General features: G+C 30.2%; 2 protein-coding genes across 3 annotated transcripts; one reads left to right on the top strand and one right to left on the bottom strand.

The window, feature by feature from the left end:
• Window positions 1-663: 663 nt before the first annotated feature.
• On the top strand, window positions 664-9,700 carry LOC145966072 (HUWE1-associated protein modifying stress responses). 2 transcript variants are annotated; one of them, XM_083089831.1, is made up of 5 exons: window positions 669-1,667; window positions 1,967-2,038; window positions 2,778-2,952; window positions 3,098-3,243; window positions 3,487-9,700. In XM_083089831.1, the coding sequence occupies exons 1-5, from the start codon at window positions 1,475-1,477 to the stop codon at window positions 3,627-3,629; spliced, it is 729 nt and encodes a 242-aa protein (XP_082945957.1). In that variant the 5' UTR covers window positions 669-1,474; the 3' UTR covers window positions 3,630-9,700. The 2 variants fall into 2 exon arrangements, with proteins under 2 accessions (XP_082945958.1, XP_082945957.1); XM_083089832.1 differs by lacking the exon at window positions 1,967-2,038 and having other exon boundaries at window positions 664-1,667.
• A 983-nt stretch (window positions 9,701-10,683) lies between these two features.
• Sans (SAM_USH1G_HARP domain-containing protein Sans) lies at window positions 10,684-18,131 on the bottom strand. The gene is made up of 7 exons (XM_083089834.1): window positions 17,875-18,131; window positions 15,379-15,522; window positions 13,215-13,487; window positions 12,699-12,969; window positions 12,120-12,428; window positions 11,287-11,488; window positions 10,684-11,093 (listed from the first exon to the last, which is right to left on the bottom strand). The coding sequence occupies exons 1-7, from the start codon at window positions 17,895-17,897 to the stop codon at window positions 10,846-10,848; spliced, it is 1,470 nt and encodes a 489-aa protein (XP_082945960.1). The 5' UTR covers window positions 17,898-18,131; the 3' UTR covers window positions 10,684-10,845.
• Window positions 18,132-23,115: the final 4,984 nt, after the last annotated feature.

The following is a 23,115-nucleotide window of genomic DNA, read 5'->3' as shown; positions in this document are numbered from 1 at the left end:
TCGAAAATTCCATCGAACTCTACAAATAATGAATGATCCCTTTGTTTAATAAACATGATAGGAGACGGCACAGATTAGAAAAAAAGGATATAGATGGCGTTGGATCATATTTTGTTTTAACATAACTGTTTATAATATTTATTATACCTCGAGGCATCAACAATACTGAAATTAATTGAGGCAAATGTTTTTAGTAAACAATAATATGTATTAGAATGAGACAAGCATAACTAAATGCTGTGTCCTCTTCTCGAACTTGTGCTATCCCTTATCGTGCCTAAACAAAGGGATGACTCATTCTAGTATCTATAGAGTTCAATGATCCTATCGTGACTATCGTTTTCTTAAAATTGTATCGGCCTCATTCCTTGGTTATTTTAGTACGTATATAATTCAATGGAAAATTCTACTCGTAGCATTTAATTGACTACTCAGAACAAAAGGAATAAAGATATCTACGTTCCAATTGGCCAATGAGCTACTCGATCCCACGTGTGGGATTTTGAACGCACTTTCTTATAAGAGATCAGACACGAGGGCGCTCGTGTTCCAGCATGTATAGAGGTTTATTTCTCTAAACCTTCCGCACTAGTGTACATTAAAAATGAGACAGACGTATATTTAGAAGTTGATGAGAAAGAGAGGGGAAGTAGAAAGTGCAAGAGGTTCAGCTACAGAGAATGAGGTTTAATGACTGCACATGATACTTGGTCTGCTAGATGGAAACAAGAAATAATAATAATGATAATAATAATCATAATAATTAGTAAGTGTGCATAGAGAGAGGACAAGAATGCGCGATTCATCCTTTCCGTTAATGCGCTAAAGCTGCGCTTATCGCAGAACGGACCCTCTCCAAGTAGGACGCCACTTGTCATTGCTTGTCATTCGTCACCTTCCATGAGTTATCAACCCGGACTTCCCGATATCGGGCAGTGTCAAACGTGGTGCAATCGCGTACTCGTGATCGAGGCGTAACAGTAGTAATGGCCGCGACTTGACTCTCCTAGGCAGAAGGCACGCGTGTCTAGTCATGCTACGGGAGGACTAGACAAACGTAAGGAAGGAGGAGAACCTGGGTGGTCTGGAAAGAAAGAGAAAGAGAGAGAGAGAGAGAAAGAAAAAGAGTGAGCGAAACGCGATCATCGTCGTTCTCGTCGTCATCGAGGCCTTCGATCGCTCCTTCCCTTCGAAGAATAATCGCTTTGGGTGTAGCAGAGAGACAAATTAACCGCCATATAATATTACAAGAGTCTCGTGTCGCCTGTCGAAGTGGGCGAGGCGCTCTCCGGTCCACGGCGAGGATCACTCGCGGCGCGTGTGAGGGTGCACGTGTATGCGCGCGCGCGCGCACTGGACGCGCGCGTGTGAGTGAGCGCGTGTGTGTGTGTCGCGCGACGCGCGCGCGTGTGTGTGTTGCACTCTCGAGCAGCGAGCGAGGAGCGGTGGTGCGTCGATCGCGCGATCGGCAGCGATGAGCGACGACAGGAGCGAGGATGATCCGATAATGGACCTCTGGTACAGCAACTGGGAGCAGCAGTGCGTCGAGGCGCTCGAGTCCGAGCCCGACTACGAGAATCAGCTGCACAACGAGAAGGAGCTGTACTCGCAGCAGATGTGGACCAAGTTCCAAACCACCGCGTCGGCCATCGCCCAATTGTACAAAGGTGATTCCTACGTTCCCGCAGCGACGTATGTATCGCATACTTCCGACGTTACGACCTCCCCCCCCCCCCCCTCCTCGCAAGAGCTCGTCGTCGTCGACGACCGCGTGGTCGTCTCTCTCGCGTCACATCCGTCCCTGGGTCTCGCGAAGGTTACGAGAACGATCCTCCGATCCGCGTAGCTGTCTCACGACACTCACGATGTCGCGACTCCTTCGTTCTCGTGGCCCTCGGAGCCGTTCTCTACGAAACTATCGATCCAAGAACATCCCCTGAAATTACCTTCAATTACCATTTTACAGACCGCACGCTGGGCGTCTCGTTATGGGTGCCCTTTCAGACCGCCGCTGGTACTGTAACATCGTTGTACAAAGGTGCGTGTCCCTCAGTTTTACGATCTCCATTGTCAACAATGACCCGTAGATAAACGCATGGCCATCCCCTCTTTCTTCGTTTTCATCTTCCCTTCCGCCATCTCCTTTTCCTTGAAACGCCACAACGCTTTAAAGCGATTGCATTTTGCGATCTTCAGTACGTTTTGTGCTCTGTTAAAGTGTGATTTATACTTGAAATATGACCGTCGTTTACGAAGCCGCAAATAAGCACTCGTAATGGCTGACCACACTCAGGGTCAGCTGTTACTGATTGTGAGCAATAAATATAATTTTGCGATTAATATGATATCGAGAGATGTTAAAGAACGTTCGTTAAAGAACGTTCTTTTTATTATTCTAAGGAATTTTATTCAAATATAAATATATAATTTTATTGCGTATGTACAAAGTCGATTTGCTTATACGTATTATCGTAAGTCACTTAAAAAAACTATTTTTAAGTTTGTTTAGTGATTTAATTGTAAGTTACACAATGTCTAAAGATAAAGAAAATTTTCGGCAAGTCATTGCAATGTATCTTGTATCAGTTATACTCGTATATATGTTTTTGGCAAGCTATTATTATATCTTCTCATATAGCGAGTGTATAATGAAAAAGTCATTGTATAATATCATCTCGCACTCATGTTCGTGTCACTCTTCTTATTCTTGCAAACAGAACACGCTTTTAAAGTAAGAGTTACATGTGTCTGTAATTAATTAAAATTTGTTTTAATAGATTCGGTGGATTGCATGAGGCGATGCAGTGATCTAGGAGTAGAAATGGGAAGACAGAAACATTGTAAAGAAATAATGAATTGGGCTAGAAAAAAAAGACGTATGATTCGCAGGGAAGATCTTCTTGCGTATCTCTCTGGAAAGCCACCACCACCACCTCGGCCACATTCGCACAGGTTTGTTTTTGCTTCATGATTTATTTTCAGTGTATTATTAAATTAGATTATTGTACATATTTTGACGCTATTAAACTTTTATTAAATTAACAATTAAATAAATAATACTGATTGCTTTTTAAACTAATACGACGCAATGTTACAGAAGTTCACCAAAACCTCGTATGATGGTGTGTGGTTCTCCATCATCGCAAAGTCAAATGCCAAGTATGGTTATTGCTCCAGCACCAACAGCAGGCAGCGATCCAGACCCTGAGTTACACACATTTAGGGAAGCCATTGCATTATCTGGTATATTATCTCCTACCTTTTAATTTAATTTAAAATAATTACTCTTCTCAATAAGTTTTTCTACATTTAATAATGTTATGCTATTTATATTATAAAGTTGCAATATTTATTAATTCTTTCCATAATATCGACATTAAAACGTATAAAATTAAAAATTAAAATACAATCACGTTTAATTAAAGACAGATTTATATAGAACAACACAGCTGTGATGAAATTTTGCAAAATATTGTGTCCTTCTAGGTTCTCCAGTGTCTCGACGTAGCGGAAAACAAGCCGAATTGTCAACTTTTATTAATAACGAATTAGCTCGGCATAAACGACCCGCTTCACATGACGTGGATATGGGATCACCCACGCACAAACGTACGCGTACTACACTGTAACGGCGCGCGATGCGTATGGTAGCTTTACTCCCTCGCTCCCTGTTGATTAATCGACCGACTAATGACTAATAACTCCTCTACATAACTCCCGGTTATATGTTAATCATTGGAGGAAACCGGTAGTGGTTCACACTGCCAGGTAAGTACGTTGTATGTAACTCCGATTGCTTCTGCTGCCGATCTCGATATTTATCATGTTCAAAGTCTCTTAAAAAGTTATACTTGTACAGTTAGTTCTGACCGACGCATATAATTTAAAATAATTTACATTTAGAATCACACAGAATATGTATGTATATGTATATATATATTTGTGAGATGTTTATTTTGGCAATATATTTGCAAAATAATAGTTTACACACACAATAATAATTTACGCTAAATATGTTTATTTTTCTAATTATATTAAATTTTATCAAAATTTAGAAATTATACATATGTGTGTTTTTTATGTTTATGTATACAAAATTACAGAAATGAAAGCGGAAATATGTTATGTTATATCTTAATATTGTTTAAAATATGTATACACGATGGTTAATTAAATTTTTCGTGTGCAAAAATTTGTATCATCGAAATCATATTGGCGATCTGTAAATCGACTTACTAGAAGAATTATGAGCAAATATGTAACTATTTAAAATGTTAAGTCTATATAAACATTTATACATATATTGATATGTATATTCAAATTTGCAGTGAATAATAAGCATCTTGATATTTGTCAATCAATTTCGTTGCTTTCTTACAAACAGTTGAAATTTTTAATAAAGAATGAATATTTTTATGCTAAAATTAATAAGCATAAATTTATGGCAAAATAGAAAAAAAATATTAATATAAAGTAAATTTATTTCATTGTAAAATATTTCTTTTCACATTAAGGTTCCTGATTTTCTCATTGACATTACATTGAATTAATGTAGGAATGAAAAATTACGTGAACTTTTTTCTTGAAATATAATGAAATAAATTAATTTTTTATATGTTACCACTCACATTTAAGAGCTAATATAGATTGGTAAAATATACTAAAGATCTTTCAATTCATTAATTAAAAATAAATTTTGGTTAGATACCATGAGATATGAGATATATTTTTGTTGGGAATGTAAGACATATGCAGATGAGTTATATATACATATTTACTATATAATAAAAAAAGTTAATTTCTATAATAATAGAATAGTGATGTGTGTGTAGTATAACATTCTATTATTAGTAGACTAATGTAGTATGTATAGTAATAATTTTTAAAATAATAGTATTTTTTATTAATATTATTGAGTACAAGTGTGATGGTGTATAAATTAATTTATTTTAACATATATAAGAAAAAGTTTCTGTTATTTATAGATTCAAATTTTTTATTTCTAAAATCATAATTTAATGTGACTGCAGTGATAAAATAGGAGCCTTTTTTTCAAATTGTTCATTATATAATAATTGATTTTATAACAATAATTGATTTTAGATAATAAAAATTAAAATAGTTATAAAATTTTCGATTTTTGTCATTTCAAGTTTCATTTAACAGTTACCAAAATTGGTTCATTTATTCTCTTATTAAAATATTTCTAATATTTTCAAATATACAGTAAATTTGAACTTTTATTTTAGCTTTATATATATATACATAACACAAGTGTGTACACACACACACACACATATACACACATACTATTTATTTTTGTTTGGAGCTCATTTATATATAAATTTTTCTTCTGAACACTACTCTCTCATTTCATCATGTACATTATCATGAATAGAAATTATTATCCAATTTTTTGAATTTTAATTTTGCGTGGTCAGACTCTTATGTTATTGAAATGATGACAAAATCGAAATTATAAAATTATCAATATTTCAAGAGAAATATAAAATATTTAAAATATTTAATAAAATTCATTTTTTCAACTCTATATGAAAAGCGTTAGTTATGAATATTACGAAGATATAATCGATAATATCTCTTAAAGAGATTCACTGTGAGAGAAAAAGTATAGAGTCTTGATTATGGTAAACCAAATTTCTAGTATAGGAATTTCAAATATGACAAGCAAGATAAAGGGCAAAATAAAAGGCAGGTAGGCACGTATAACTAATTTATTATAACAAATCAATATCAATATAGTGAGGAAAAAATGATGCAATAGTATAAATTTGATTTATTTTCTGTGTTGAAAAAAGAAGAGACCGTCAAAATAATACCAAGCTTTTTACACTACCAACAAAGTCTACGTTAATGCAAAAGATGGATTTAACTCCATAATTCCATAAGGACATAAAGTGTGTTCACTCAACTTATGTAAATGTAGACTTTGTTAGGATAGATGAGATAATGGTTCCAATATACGCATACATACATGTATATATGTGTACATATATACGTTTTATGTACTTATATATATATATATATATATATATATATATATATATATATATATATATATATATATTTATACATATACTATATATCTAGCAGCGTATTTTATTAAACAACAAAGACGCTTAACGATTGTGCGTTTAATGTTTTGTGCCAGAGAGTGAGAGCCCCACACACATATAAAGGTGCCCAATATAAAGGTGGTTGATTGTACGTACATTATTTCTAGCTAATATGTTTCACATTGCTTCTATGTGAATTTTCAAAGATTTAAAAATAGATTCACATTATACAACAATTACATGACAAAAACTGTTGTGTATTTACAACGGCATGCAAGAGATACGACAATAAAAATTTTTATTTTAATCTTAATTTAGCAAATAAAATTGAAAAAAGGTCTAAAAATAAACTAATAAAAGATGTTGATTTTAAGATGTTGATCTGAAGATGATTGATTTAATCTTGTGTGATTCTTTATTAGATGAGAAATAGAAAGAAAGATTAAAAATAACATCGACTCTCTTTCTAAAGGCTTATCAGATGTTAAAAAGAAGAAAAGTTTTGAAGAGCTTTTCAATGTTATATTATTTACTATTTTTGAATTACTAGAAAAATAGTAAAATAAAATTTTATAAATATCTTTCTCAGAGTTAACAATTTACTATTTTATTTTATAAAAATTATTATTTACTTAAAATTTATATATATATATAATATATATAATTTTGAATATTGTTTTCCAAGATTACACACACACACACACAAACCGTGTGCGCACGTGTGTGATCTCGCATAACAATTTTCAATCATTGAAGAAACTTTAAAAATCTAGAGTCTACCTCATTTTTATACATAAATTATCATATCTGAAATCATTTATATTATTAGCAATGATACGTGATACGAGACAAAATATTCTCTTGAATTAATATCGAAACGTCATGTTGTTCTCTTCTTTATCTTTACATATCTTTGTTGATTTAATATGTCACAGAAAAAAATATCTTTTCTTGTCGTATTATGTCATGTTATACTGTACTGTACAGTGTTATGTCGTATAATGTGCATCAATTTTTTTAAGGCTCCTGATCTATTATTAAATTATAACATCTGAAACGAGAAATCATATTAATATCACCTAATTTTTTTATGAAATACGTCGAAATAAATTTTTAAATTAGTTTTTTTTGTTATTGCGTTTAATGATATAAATTGATAAAATATATCAAAGACTCTTTTTCTGTTTTGTAGATTAATAAGTAGTTCTAAATCTTAATTAAGTTTATAAAATTTATTTTCACTATAGAAATGTAGGGCATACGCAGATGAGTTATACATACGTTTATCAATAGTAGAAAAAATTTTTAATTTGATATATCTTATCAATTCATATTTTCGAACGCATATGTATATAAGAGAAGGTTAATTTATTTATACGTAAAAAGATTCACATGTGATTTCTCGCTTCTGATGACATAATTTAATATGGCTGCAATAAGAAAGCAGGAACCTTGACTGCAGACAAGTCAGCAGAATCATTATTCGCGCTTACCGAATTCATTACGATTCGATTTATAAATGTAAGATTTATTTTCATAGCTTAATCGGTCTGCAACAGTCATACCGTTCTTTGAAAATTACATAGAAGTCGATTTCTATTTCGTTTCTTCGTAAGATTATTCGAGCGTCGTTCATATGAAAGGAGCAAAAAGCTTGTTCAGTTGTAAATATAGTATATGCTAATTACGATAAATATAGATATATCGCTAATAATTAATATCATTATTAGTATTAACTACTATGCGATAGCTTTAATGATATTTATCAATGATATCGTGCGATCGGCAGTTAATAAAATGTCGAGGAATTTACCCTCAATTACATTTTTCTGGACGAGGTTGATGATGCGTCAATCTCGCATCAGTGAGAACATATAGCAACCGTGGAGAATTTATTTTTTGCGAACGAACCATTTACATGTCTATTGTATATGCAGATCATGGAAGGAAGGCATTTGCTTTCACGATGATGTATAAAGACCGATTGAACAATTTGTACGTTTGCATCGTTCTCATCGTTTCTTCCTTCCAGCCGATTTCAGTTGTCAAAAATATTTTCTGTGTAAATGTCGCTCTTTTCGTAACTCTATGATAGAAGAAAGTAATACATTACTTAGGTATATATCGTATGCGAAGATGCCATACTTAGGTACACTTTACCCATAAGCGAGCGCACCAAATTCGACAGAGTGATGTCGAGGCAACTCTACAAACGCACCGATCTTGTGTTTTCGTTTCCGTTTCATGTATTCATGATACTTACTTGACTGCATCATTGAGACATCTGTTCTTGATCGGTTAATATTTGCAAGAAATATTGTCGAGAGTTATTTTCTCACATAAGTCGTATTTAGGAATACCAGTGGAGAATAGAAAATTATTCTTTCGTTTACTTATAGCTTCTTACTCTCTTTACTTTCGAGAATTATTTGCAAATGTCGTAAGACCGATGATAATTGTATACTCCTTTTTTCATTAGCGAATAGACGACTCGAACATTTCGTCGATGTAATTGGCATTTTCCCATCTTGCGTAATAAACCACCAGCGAGACGACACTTTGAGGTCAGCGAAAAAATTTTCCCACACATGTGAGGAGCTTTCCCTTTCTCATAGAATTATCTCGTCGGAAATCTGCGGGCCATTATAGGATGATATATCTACAGATACAATGTGCGCGTCGAGAAAATTTGAAATTGAAATTTGGTTTTGCGATTAAGATACAATTATAAGTTTAACGCACTGCAAACAAATATGTGTTATGTAATTTTGAAAAATTATTTGTATTATTTTAAAAGTTGTTTTGTTAAAAATCGGTTTTTGATATATTTAATATTTAATATTATAAAAATTATAGTTTAATGAAATTTGACAGTTTCGATAAACGAAGTTTGTACGGAATTATGTTGAGTAATTTATGATGTAAGAAATATTTATGTTAAATTGCGAAAAAATCTTTTTATGTTTATGAGTATAACGATATATTTATATGAAAATATGTAAATGTATAATAATGTAATGATGGAGAGACACGCGCTTAACAGATGTCTCTAGGAAACAGAGAATACATACTTGAAAATATAACGAAATCAATGTAACAAAACCTCTTCTCCCCCGATGTAATAGTGTATTCATAAGCTAAAAACCGGAAATGAAGAGAGTGAGGAGGAATCACTTGTGTATTATATTCTTCACAATTATATTGTATTTCGTACATTCGTGACGCGAAGAAACGCATAAACATGCGTTTGACGAACGTAAAAGCACCAAAAAATTTTTTACGAGCGTATTCTTCTTTGCTTCCTTTATTATTCCAGTGCACATTACTGCAAGTTGCATTGGTGTACTTTTGCGAGAATGAGTGTACGTGAGACTCTTGCACGAATATAACGCCTTGATTGGACGCGTGTTCATAACAAGGCGTGAAATGGTGCTGTTACTTTCTTGCGAACATAAGAAGCTTGTATATTTTTGCGCCTCTTGTTTGTAAGATAATCATTTACAAATAAATCACACGAGAGAAAGAAACTCCTCGTGGTCGTTTTCTTGCCCACGTTATGATTTTTTTCTGTCTGTGTGAATACAGATTATTATGTTTGCATATATACATGTTGTTTATTGTTATACGTTCGTTTTGTACATTTTTTATTGTCATACATTCATTTTGTACAGCAAGATGTACATTTTGTACATCTTGTGCTATTTGTGGATATAATATGCATCATACATAATGTTACGAAGTTATATATAATACTGTAATCTAAATCATATCTTAGTAATTATCACTACTTTCCCATTTATATTTAAGATATGATTATAAAAGTCAAATTTTACTACACAGTTATTGTCACTTAATAGATTATTTGAAGGACCTAATCAATATTTATTGTCCATTTTTATTATTGTGCGCGTGTGGTCATTTTTTAAAAATAATTACACTTTATAAAAGATGGAGAATGCAAAAATCTTGATTATCATATAATGCAAAGTTTGTCAATAATATTTTAATATCTGATTTTTTAAACGATTTAATATAAATAATAAGTTTTAAATTAATTATGGTAAATATTTAAGATTCTATGTCCAATGTAGTATGAAAATCTAGAGTAACTGTCAAGTTGATGTTGAGTATTAGCAACATCAGTGGTACTATATTTTATGGCAGTATGTATTGAATTTTTGTTTCTTTATTATGGCATAAACTGTCCTATAGTCTATTCTATTCCATTTTATCTATTACTAATTGAGTACTTGTCCTTTTTTTCTGATTCTCAATCTTTTTTTTGACGATTATTTACGATTATTATAATCATATATAATTTAGCTCCCAATAAGGTTATTTAAAATTAGTATCTTAATATACAATATGGTAGTGGTGAAAAAAAATATGTTGATAGTAAATAAAGCTATAAAAACTAATAAAACTAATAAACTAATAAAACTATAAAAACTACAAGGCACACGAAGAAGTTCGATATTAAGAGATTATCCTGATATATGATAAAAATTATACAAATATATTGCTAAATATATAATATAGCACTACCAATGTACGATCAAGTAATTGAATAATAATTTTAATAATTTATTTTTTCTCTTTCTTAATGATTTGTCCGATAAATTTTTGTAAAATTTTTTAATATCCCATATTTAGAATTTTAATTTCAATTTTTGCATAAATTAATAATTACTTGTCACACATTTGTAGATGGACGGATAATTTTATCGACAGCAATAATATCCTCTATGGCTAATGAAACATACTTTGCTTATAGTCTACTGTCCTTGATAACACTCTCCGGCATGCTTAGTGCTCTTTTCCGGTTTGCGATTGCATTAGTGAGTTTTCGTCTAGGACCGAGCGGAAGTTTGAGGGCTGCTATATCAGTTTCGGTGAGCAGCATTAGAGCCTCCAGATCGATTTGCTCTGATTCCAGGATAGACTGTATGGATGTGAGATTATTGGCGACTAAAAATCTCTGCAAAGGTGTCCATTCCTCGTCTGTTTCTTCACTTTCTGTTCACAAATCAATTTAATACATAATATGATATCCCGTTCTTGCAAACAAGAGGTTCTTGCAGGAAGAGCGAAGAAAGATAATCGATTATCATGTCGTTTTTTTACAGAACATCTATTTTATGGATCATCTATGAAGAAACCATCGTATTGTATATTCTTATTGTACTTTGTAAAACTTCATTCAACTTGCCTGAAAGCAGATCCTCGTCCCACGAACTTTGCCTGCGAGCCAAACTGCCAGCACTTCCGATACTGATCTCTTCATTGTGTCCATTTGGACTAAATTTGTTACTATTTATGGACCCATTTGTAGAACCGTTTCCAGAAAGATTACTGTTTTGTAATTGAACGTCCATCTGCGTGACCGGCAGGTTGTCCAGCGTAGATGTTATCTGTCAATAAAACGACGATTCTAATACAATCGATGTAGAAAAAATTAATTAGTTTTCTCTTATCACTTTATGATTAAATAATATTTTTAATTGATTCGTTGTATAATTGTTTAATTTGTTGTATGATAAATATCTGTATTTCTATGATGTATTCGTTTAAAAAATTGCGATTTTTATATTTTATATTTTTTTATTCCTCTTGAATCACTATTCAAATAGAATAAATAATAGTTTATTTCGTTGTGAAAGAAAACAATAACATAATATTAAAATATATCGATTTTTACAGGTTGGACTTTTATAGCAAAGATAGTCGTGTGAAAAAAATAGTTACATTTGAGATGAAGATTATTATTACAATGTGAAGAAGCGTATTGAAATAATTGCAAATAAATGTTGCGTATATTATATAAATCTTTATGATATAGAGTAATAGAGAGAATATATCAGAGCTGAGATATTTAAGGAGAAGAAAAGAAAACATCTATTCATATAGCTAAAACTGTAAAAAAAGTTTTTACATTCATGATTTTTTTCAGCTTATTTTCAATATTAATTTTATCAGAGAGGTAAGAGATCTCAGAATTATTCTGAATAAAAGATTTGATTTATAAGTACAAATAAAACTAACCGCCCTTCTGAAAGCCACCGAACCGAATCCAGGTCGATTGAAGATGCTGGCCGGTTCCTGAAGAAAAGCGGTGTCTTTTGCAATGTTCAAATTCTCTTCCTCTCTATTTTCCTCCTCCTCGTCATATATCCTTTCACCTAAGAGATCGGGCGTGCTCTGAGATTTGCTCAGAGTACCCCATACATCGGAGATTTTTCCTCTTCTACCTATATGTTGAGATTCAGTATCGTATGTGCCTACGTACATAACTTCAGAATCCCGTCGAACGCCGGTCAGACTTCGAATAGATTTCTTTCCATTCATCTCAACCTACGATAATAGACGTATTATGCACATACAATATTATAATTGGAATGTTATATCGACTTAATTTAAATTTATTTTAATTTAAATTTATTAAATTTAAATCTATTTTTCATCATTAAATTAAGCAAAAAGAAATTATCAATTAAAGATTTTAAAATATGCATTTTTAATTTTTTTTAAATGTTATTGTTCTATCATATCAAAAAACAAGATTGCAAAAATTAATTTTATGTGATTTTTGGAGTTGTAAAAAATGGAATAATTTTTTTTTACCTCTACGACCTTGAAGTCGCTGGCGGCTTTCTTCGCTAACGCTTTCCGACATACCGTACTACCGTGCTGTCTCTTCGTAGTGGTACCGACGATATCGCTAAATGTCGGCGAAGGTTTAATTCGGCCTTTAAAGGTCAATACGCCAGAGCGTTGAGAATTCAACTCATTCATCGCCTCGGAGTCCGATCTAGCACGATTCTTTATGAGTTTCTTCTGTTCCTTTTCCGCTCTAATTTCAGCCAACTTTTGTTTTTTCATGTACTCTTTCAATCTGAACAGAGAGATATTTTTATATGATTAGTATTGAAATATCTATATATTTAAAATAGAAAATTTGTAACAAAAATAATAAGCAATCGATAAATCATCTTTGAATCTATGATTATTTCTGTGACCAGATAAACTTAATATAGTGTTATATTCTTTTTAAAAATATTACCGATACTTTTTCATTAGAGATTGTCATAAATTAAGATTATTTAATCAGATCAATGATTATTTCGTAATTATATATACCTTTTCTCCGCATCTTTCTCCGCTTTTTCCCGGAGCAGACGACTTTTCTTACGACTATTCAATTCTTGATCGGCCTGGGCGAGGTCTAGGAATTGCAAAATTCTCTCGCAACCATTTATCGCCGCAAGTTCTCGGGCGGAGTGTCGATCGATGTCCAATGACCAAATATTGCAACCAAATTTCACCAGGAATTTTACGCAGAATTCGTGACCTCTCGCTGCTGCCAGATGCAGGCATGTATTACCGAAATAATCAGTCTTGTCCGGATCACCTCTATGATAAAATTATTATATTACGAGGAAATGAATACGAGATAGATTCTTCAGATTTGAGAAAGAAAAGAAGCATGTAAAATATAAATAAATTTAATAAACAATAATATAATAAATATATATTAAATATATATTATATTTAATATATATATTAAAATATATATTTCATCATAAAAAAGGAATAGGAAACGTCTTCTAGAAAATTAATAAATTCTATTATTTTATATATGTACGCGTTAATGTACGTGTTCAAATTAGAGAAATGTTGAAATTTAAAAAATTTCACACAAAAGACGAATACATTAAAAAAATTAGTTTCTATACAAAATATTATTAAAGTTTCTCTTTAACGTTGTTATTGTTATTGAAATAATTTTTGAAAACTTGTACCCGCGTACGTATTTCTTTTTACACATTTTTTAGCATCGATCTCCTGATAAGAGATTTTAAAATATTCGGATGCTTAGGACTTCGTGAAATCTTATGGATTGTCTTGAATTATTCAAAAATCAAAAGAAAGAGGTAATTTGTGTTAATTATTCCGGAAAAGTACTAACCTTTTCTCTCTCTTATTTCATAATTGTAAATGACGCGAATAAATATAATAGAAGTATTTATTTATGCGATTATGTTAGAAGTCAATATTGAGATATGCTTTGTTTCATATTGGTTTGATATTGCAAATTATAATTATTCATTATATTTATTAAATTTTCAGGGATCTATTGGGATTATATTAAAAGTTTTTGGATGGTATGAATTTCTCGAAATTTTTTTGGCGATCGATTCGCTTCCGAAACGAGATAAATATTTCAATGACCGATTTCATCTCACGAATAGCGTATATTTATTTGTTCGTCTATTTGTATGTATTTTTTATTTGTGAGATATATATTTGTACAAATATTTTTACATACATCCCCGGGAATATTGTTAATTATTTCTTAGTTTTTTCGTTAGTTTTGACTTAATCATTGAATGTCATATGAAGTCGCAGTTCGGAATTTTACGATGATCGGTCGTTTGTTCAATCGGATTGTCGTAAACAGATGCGAGAATTTTTAGATCGCGAATGTATAAGGTTTGTTGCGGCTTGTTTTATCGGATATGTGTTGTATTGTTTTTCATTCGATCGTGTTTCCGCCATCGTGCATTCGATGGACACCTGCAATGCGTGCTTCCGGTTCCGCATGTATATTATCATGCAGGTATAATAATAGGGCTGAAGGTTCGCTGACGGAATTTTCAGAAACAATGCAAATTGAATTGTCATTTTTGCTGTATGGTGCACACTCTCTCTAGAAAATATAATATAAATATATAATATAAAAGTAATTATATTGCTGAGGATATTGTTGAAATTCGTCTGTGTAGATAGAATTCATTCTACTAGTATTTCCTGATTAATGTTCGTGACAAACGGAAACATCGAGGAACTCTTCTATATTTTGGAGCTTGGACACGAACGGAAGGTCCCCACATGTTCGATGAGCACTGCTTGAAGTAAATGTTAATTATAAAGCATATATACTAGTGGGGCTGTCGTGTTCATGGGGCACGACGACCTCGTGCTTGATAGGTACTTGTGTTTCGTGTGAGTGGATAAAACACGAAGTTATACATGTTCCGCTGAATATATTCTGCTTCGATTTCGCAACTTATAATGTAATCGTGTTGATGCATGATATTTATTATTTTATTTTCGTTTATCACAATACGAGAGAGATGTTAATCTTATACACTTGATTTGCAATAAGTTGCAATAATCAAATATGTTACACGCAATCAGATGCGAATATCTTGCTACACGCATTAATTATCAATGTAAAATATGATGTTGATCACATTTATTCATAATTATAATATAAAAAAAAGATATTAAGCTTGCATACCCCCTGGTGACCAGCAGTCTCAGGGCATCTATGTGACCTTCGAAGGCTGCCCATAATGTTGGAGTCATTCCTCCTTCATCTCGCGCATTACAATCCTTTCTCGTAGCTTCTTTCAGAACGTCCAATGCTCCTTCTCGGGCGGCCCTTTGACAAAGAGAAGTCTATGCATTATATCGTTCTTTTGTTCGATCAAGTGTTCTTATTGTTAATTCAATTTCTTAAGTTCACAGCTGTATTAAACATCAAATATTAATATTTATAAAAAATTGTCTGCAAGCAAATGAAAATACGATATCTAATGCTTGATGTTTATAATTTTTAATCCTCAAGTTATATGTATATTTATTGTATATATTGTATAATTATTATTATATAATTATTATTATATAATATTATAATTAATAATTATATAATTATTATATCATTATAATTGACATCTTTTTACATCTTCAAAATATGATATCGTGAACTTTTGTTATCGTGCAATCTATCGCAGTATCTTATCTGATTTAAACCATGTTGTTACTTTAATTATCACCACGTTTCTTAAGGAAAAATCGCGGATTTTATCGTGAACAGAAACAACTCCGCGAAATATGCATATCCATGTTTCTTAACACCTAATTATTCGCGGCATGTTGCTCGTGATATTTTAATTACCACTTAAGCTACTTGCATTTTACATTAGCAATATGAGCAATTTGTATTTTTTTCCTTTTCAATTAAGGAAATTTGGTTGAGGCAAATATATGCGATTTGTGAAGATAAGTACTTTCAATTTACCGATGTTCACAAAAAACTATTTTAACGCATTAGCGAGTAGGTATTATTTCCTGGGGAAGAACTACTTCATTAATTATGACTTCATCAATATAAATTATAACATTAATGATCTCGGGTTGCAATTATAATATCGTAATAAAGAAGTATGAAGTAATAAGCTAAAATTATATGTGTGTGTAATATATCTTGGTATTCACGTTCTTTGATATTAATTCCTCAAAATTATAAAGTTAAGTACATTTCTTTATATAAAAATTTTATACGTTCTTATTAATGTGTGTATGTTATTTTGCAAGATTTAATAATCGAAGTTAATTTTACAAACTTTATTGAGATTAAATAATATTAAATTTGATTAATATTTCACACACATACGTATACACATTTATTATAATATTTCATCTATTTAAATTAAATATTGAAAATTGAGAAGTTTTAAAAAGAGACACTTTTGTAGACAAAAAGTTTCGTTAAGAAGATAACTCGAAATTCGATAAGATATGTCGTAATAATTTTTCGTGCCGTATATTGTTTGTAAAATTAATACATTAGTCATGTGATGATGCATAGTATTGTTCGTTGCGAGTAAAAGTTGATAGAAACGCTTGAAATTTCTACAGCTGATCTGAACGATAAATTTTCGTGATGAATGAAATAAGAGTTCTTCGCATAAATTCCGCACGCGCTCTGTCGATGCACACGATGTTATAATAAAACAGTCCATGATCACGATTATTATGCATTTGTAGAGATAACTATATTCGAAATTTATTATTTTTAATTAAGCGTATCTTTATTTAATAAATCCTGTGCATTATTTGAGATTATTATCGTCCTTTTTATTTGTTTAATATTAATATAAACGTTGTTAAGGTATAATATATTAATTATCGTGTTTTGCTGAAATGTATCTCTATTTTAAAACAACTTATTACACATCATAATAATTATAAATGTCAAGAAAGATATGAATTTTTCTTAATATCTTCTCTCATTCCATCCCAGTTATTTACTACACCTTGATACAATTTTATTAAGGTGATAGACCTTATTATTATTGATTATATATGATTATAATTGCTTTTGGATAAATTATTTAATTAATGTTTATACGTGTAAATCGCCAATTATATATAACGTAAAAAATATTTCAAGATGTAAAATAAATTTTAATTCGTATTTATTGCAAAAAAATAATGCAATATTTAAACTATCAAATTTTTTCTTAACCAATTGAGATTTAAATGTTACATTTTTAATAATAAACTAAAATGTTAAAGGAAAAATTTGATTATATATTCTAAGATCTAACTCGCAAATTTTCTCAACGTTGCGTTTATAACTTTCGATGTACTTAATCGCTCTGTTTCTCCTTGTATTATCGAATCGCTTCGCGCGATCAGCCGTATAGTCAGACTCGGAGATTTTTTTCTCAATCGCGAGGCGAGTACTTGTTCCACGACATTTCTCTCTTCACTTTCCGGACCTCAGGACAAGTCCTACGTGGAAGCGCGTGTATATAAAACAGGAGCAGAGAAGAAGAGGAGAGAAAGAGAGAAAGAAGGAAAGAGACGGCGAGGGAGGGAGGGGGGGAGAAAAAGAGGGAGAAAGAGGGAGAAAGAGAGAAGAAGCACATTCTCGATATGCAATTCTGCATACACACACGTACACAAATTCTGAAAAGAAAGAAACATAAAAAGAGATCTCACTCACTTATGAAATCGCTCGAATGACATTTCGCGTGTCCGTTCGTTGTTTCGCGGATTCGGCTATCCAGATAACATTGTTCGTAATTTGAAATAACAGCGCGCGTTTTTCGCGAATCGAGGAAAATAAAAAAAAAAAAAGAAACAGTATGGCGATGCGAAACGATATAGCATCGAGGTGAAGCGTCGTGCCGAGTATTGCGTCCGGCAATGTACTGTTCGAGCGAGCGGCAAGTTACACCTGGGCCGCCAGACTGTGGCCTCCCTCTCGTTCTCCATCCTTCGGCTATCACGTTTCGCTCTGCTGATCCGACAACTTTACCTCTCTCGCTCGCGCGATACTCCAGACGATTTGCCACCTGCGCTGTTCGGGGGGCATCATCCGCCACCTGAAATTCCTTTCGTGCAACTACACATGAGTCACAATGAACGGCTCGGATTCAATTATTCAAATTATTTGCACGAGAAAAGTTTCACTTTAATAACTCTTCTCGTAAACTTTATGACGAATTAATTTAATTTAATTAAAAAGAAGAATCATGTGTGTACTAACAGAACATTTTTATACACATTTTGCGTGATATATTTTTACATTTTTTGTAAAAAAAAGAAGAAAATAATTATATTTAATACAAATGCTTCGCGTAAATTATAAATAAATTTACCTTCAAAATGATAACAAAAACTTCGAAAAAACTATTGTACTTCGATTATATTGTTATATTCATGCTTTCCGTTATATTAAGTCTGAAGGTTTTTGAATTAAAAATTAAAAATTAATTTTTAATTATAAATAATTAAACAGCGATCTCTTTATTTATGGCAAACAAACAAATTGTTTGCCTCATCGTATATTCGATATTATATGAGTGTGCTTTATGTTTTAATTGGCTAGCCAATTATTAATTTACAAAATTTTCATGATATCATTTTCCCCTTTTTTATCCGTTCTATATTAAATTCTAATTAAATTCTAATAAAAAAATTCTAATAAAAAATTCTAATTTAATTCTAATTAAATTTTACATATATTCTTTATCATCACGATGTGAAATATATAATTATTGAATTTTAAAATTTAGTAATTGTGTTTCATAAAATTTCGAAGAATTAAACATACATTATATAATTATTATAATGTACACGATTTTTTCATGATGACTCATGTTTGTTTTTTATGCAATTATTATATTCTGATTTATTTTTCGGTGCGTTAAAACATTGATTTATCGCTTCATGTGTTTCATATGAAAAAAAAATGATCGCAGATAAATTCTTTACCGACAATTTTAAGGTCCCATATCGTTAGTGACAGTAACTCTCCATAGGTAGTGCCATATGTTCGTTTAATGTTAATTTTATTCATTATTTAAAATAAATAGGCATCCAAACATAAATTTTGTTACCTTTAAATTGTTAGTTTTTTGCACATACATAAAAAAAAGATATAATCCATATAAAATATTCTATGAATATAAGATCCAAACAATATGAAGTCAGATTGATATAGTGTGTTAAAAAGGACGCCTAATGAATTAAAAATGAAACCATATTTGCACGCACGCACAAAAATGCTTTATTAAAGGATTATAAAAGATCAATGAGTCAATGACAAAATTATAATAATAAATATTAAACTCTCGGGAGACATGTAAATATAAATGCATATATGTATATTTGAAAAAGACGCAATTATTATTGGTCTAAGAGTGTTTTTTTATTGATATTATTACAACAATTAGCATGCAAGAATTACATTGATTTAAAAATTTTACACTGATGTTTATCTGCTTCAACATGTTATGTTCATGAACTATATATAAGAACCATAACTGTATGCGTTGGTTGCACTTTGTGTACAAAATTTTAAACTCCAAAAAGATATATTGCTGCGAGCAATCGTTAAATTTCTCGAAAAAATTAAAATAATTTTAGTATTTGATTGTATGTCGCATCAAAAATTATGCAAACCATTTATACTTTTCATCAATGTATTAATTAAACTATCAATGTAAAAGTTCACATAAATTAATCTTTTATTTTTATATGAAAATTGTTATCAAAATATTAAGGAGAATATTATCTTTTCTTAGATTATAAAGATTTGCGTAATGTTAATACTAATACACTTTGGAATGCCTTAGGCAGTAAGATTTATTAACAAAGTTTTTCTTTAATATAATTAAGTTTAAAAGATTTAACTTTTTTGTCCGTCGTATGAACAAAGAAAAGTACATATTATATTTTATTTTAAGAATGTCTTATTTTTATTAATTTTGACAATTTCTATTTTATCATTTGTCTAGTTATTTCTTCAATTTTAAATAGATTTGCGTTGATCAAAGTTCTTTAACATAATAAAGTTTAAAAAATTTAACTTTTGACCGTATGCACAAGGAAAAGTGCATATTATCTTATTTTAAGAATATTTTTTATCTTTATTAATTTTGAGAATTTCTGTTTTATCATTTGTCTATTTATTTTTTCAATTTCAAATAGAATCGCACTGACCAGAGTACATTTGCAAGAAATATCACTCATAGTACTTCTTATTGAATTACATCTTGATCACAGTTCAATTATGTTTATTCCATTAAGTATGAGATATATATTTTATTATATTTGTATTTGCTTTAGAATAGTACCTGCTGATACAACTTAATATTTTATTATGTAAAATTGTTGTTTTTATAAGTATATAAGCCATTTCAACAAGAAGTTAGAAAATTATGAAAGACATTACCTGATATATTAATTGTTACATCTCTGGTAAAAAAATACCAGACAGTTTTAAGAGAAATACTGCTATATTTATATTTATTGATATCGAATTTATTAATTTATTAATCAACAATATATTGCAATGATTACATATTTTTCTTATCTTTTTTTGACATTTTTTTTATATTTAAAATCAGCGGCATTTGAAACAAAGATTAATCGTTTTTTAATTAATGGATTTAAGATTTAAACAGATATTAGATCGTACACAAGTGATTTCAAATATATAACATAACATATAATTTTTTATTTTTATTTTAATAACAGATTTGCCAATTTATTTAAATTGTAAATGTATTTGAAATTAAAAAGTCTTATCTCATAAAAATTAAAAGTTTATAATTATTCTAAAAAAATTTTAATTTCAGATTTAACTATTAAGATGTAATTTTGAATACTAGAATAATAAAAGTTCAACAAAATTAAAAAATTTAGTACTTTACATAATACTTCACATTAAATATTTTGGTAAATATTGTGTTTACTGGAACAATGAAATACGGCTTGACTGACATATGTTGTCAAGATTCTGTCCCGAATAACATCCAAAAAGTTTTAGCCGTCGCTCATTTATTAAAAAGTTATTCGGAATATTTCTTTTCTTGTGATTCCTTCGTGTTCTTATCAATTTCTTACTTAATTATTTCTTACTTATTTATATATATATATATATATATATATATATATATATATATATATATATGATATCGGGACATCGTGATGCTCTCGAGATATTTTTTTTATTATTTAACAATTTTGCTCACACAAATAGGCAATCTCGATCTCTCGAGCATTGCCCGTATTTTTATATTACTAATACAATCTTTTGTTCGCGCGCTGAATTGTTAATAAAAAAAAAAATCTCGAAAAATTAGAAATCAATTTGCGATTTCTTAATTTGTTCGCAATTTGTAGAATATTATGAAATCTCATTTTTAAATAATATGTATTGGCAAATAATATCTATGCTTATATAATTTTTAGAAGAAGCTTTTTTAAAGAAATCTAAAATTAAAATTGGAGAATTTTGCAAGAGTATGGAAGTTTTATCCGATTGATAGAGGAAAAATAAATTATAAATGATTTGTAATTAAATATAAAATCTTAAAAGATAATTCTGTTCATATTGAAATGAAGATAATTATTATCATAGAATGACATATTCGAATTATGTATTTTTTTCTCAAGATAAATAAATTTCTTAAATGCAAGAACATATTTTTTCCAAATCAGAGTATGGAGTTTAACTTAGAGATGGAAAGATAATAAATGAAAACATATTTACTGAAAATGCGATTACTTAACTATATTTAGCAAAATTATCGAGTATATCGTATTTGAAATAATGAGATTTTATTGCATGAAATTAGTAAAGATAGAAAGTAGAAAAGTTTACTGACAATTAAGTATTCGATAATGAAGGCTTAAATTAAAATGATTGTAGTTTTCGTCGAGTTATTACATTTCTCGCTGTTGGGTTATAAAAATATATTACATATGCGGGGCTGCGCCGTCATTTAATCAAGAACAATTGTTCTACGTTAGATACTATTTAACTGTGCCCCACTTCGCTGAAAACTTTGTGTTCCGCTTTTCATTGAGTGAGTCTCTCGAACAAGAGATTTTTGAGTTTATCGCATCTGTTGAATGTGTATATGATATTATACATGATATCGTCACGTTACATGTTTGATGAAGGAGCACGAAATAGGCCACAATTTCGTGTGCAAACGCATTAACAATAGATTGGAAGAAATCTGAGATCTATAAATGTTCAGTTTTCATACATACATATGTTTCACCTTAAGAAGTGCTTTATTGACTTTAAGAAGAGATTTAAAGATACTTTTGATGATGTCATTAGATTCATAGATCCATATTAATTTAAAGATCATCTGTATTTCAAAGATTCATTTGCGCGCGAATTTCTCAATTTTTAATAACACATTAAATATGAGCTATTTCTAATATTTATTCTTTACAATAACATCTCTTGATAATGATTTGAAAATACAATCAAAAATACAAAATGGAATTCTGCGAAAATCCAATTTGCGAAAAGTACATGCAAAATTCAAAATTTAATAAAACATATGAATATAATTCACATGTGTACAAGAGAAGAAATTTTATTAGATGTGTAAATATGCAAAAAAGATTTTCTATTTTTTCTTTCTAGAATCTTTCTTTCTACAATATTTTTTCAAGAATATCTCACATTTTAGAAATTAATTCATGGTTTGTTTGTATAAAAGAGAAATGTATTTTTTATTCAAAGTATTCTATTAAAAACGCAACAATAATTAGAGAAATTGTCGCATATAATTGAACTTTATATAATGAAAAGTATAGAAATGTTTACATTTCTCTCAAATCTTATATAAAAGGTCTTTCAAACTCGCCACAAGAGAAACTATTTAAAGTTAATTCTTTTTGAGAAAAACATGACTCGATATTTTTTTAACGA

Source organism: Camponotus vicinus, unplaced genomic scaffold (genome assembly GCF_025532165.1).
Source record: "Camponotus vicinus isolate PSW18456_S1 unplaced genomic scaffold, iyCamVici1.0 SCAF_2, whole genome shotgun sequence".
Taxonomy (NCBI): Eukaryota; Metazoa; Arthropoda; class Insecta; order Hymenoptera; family Formicidae; genus Camponotus; species Camponotus vicinus.
Note: the sequence above shows the minus strand (reverse complement) of the source record. Positions and strands in the feature narration are given on the sequence as shown.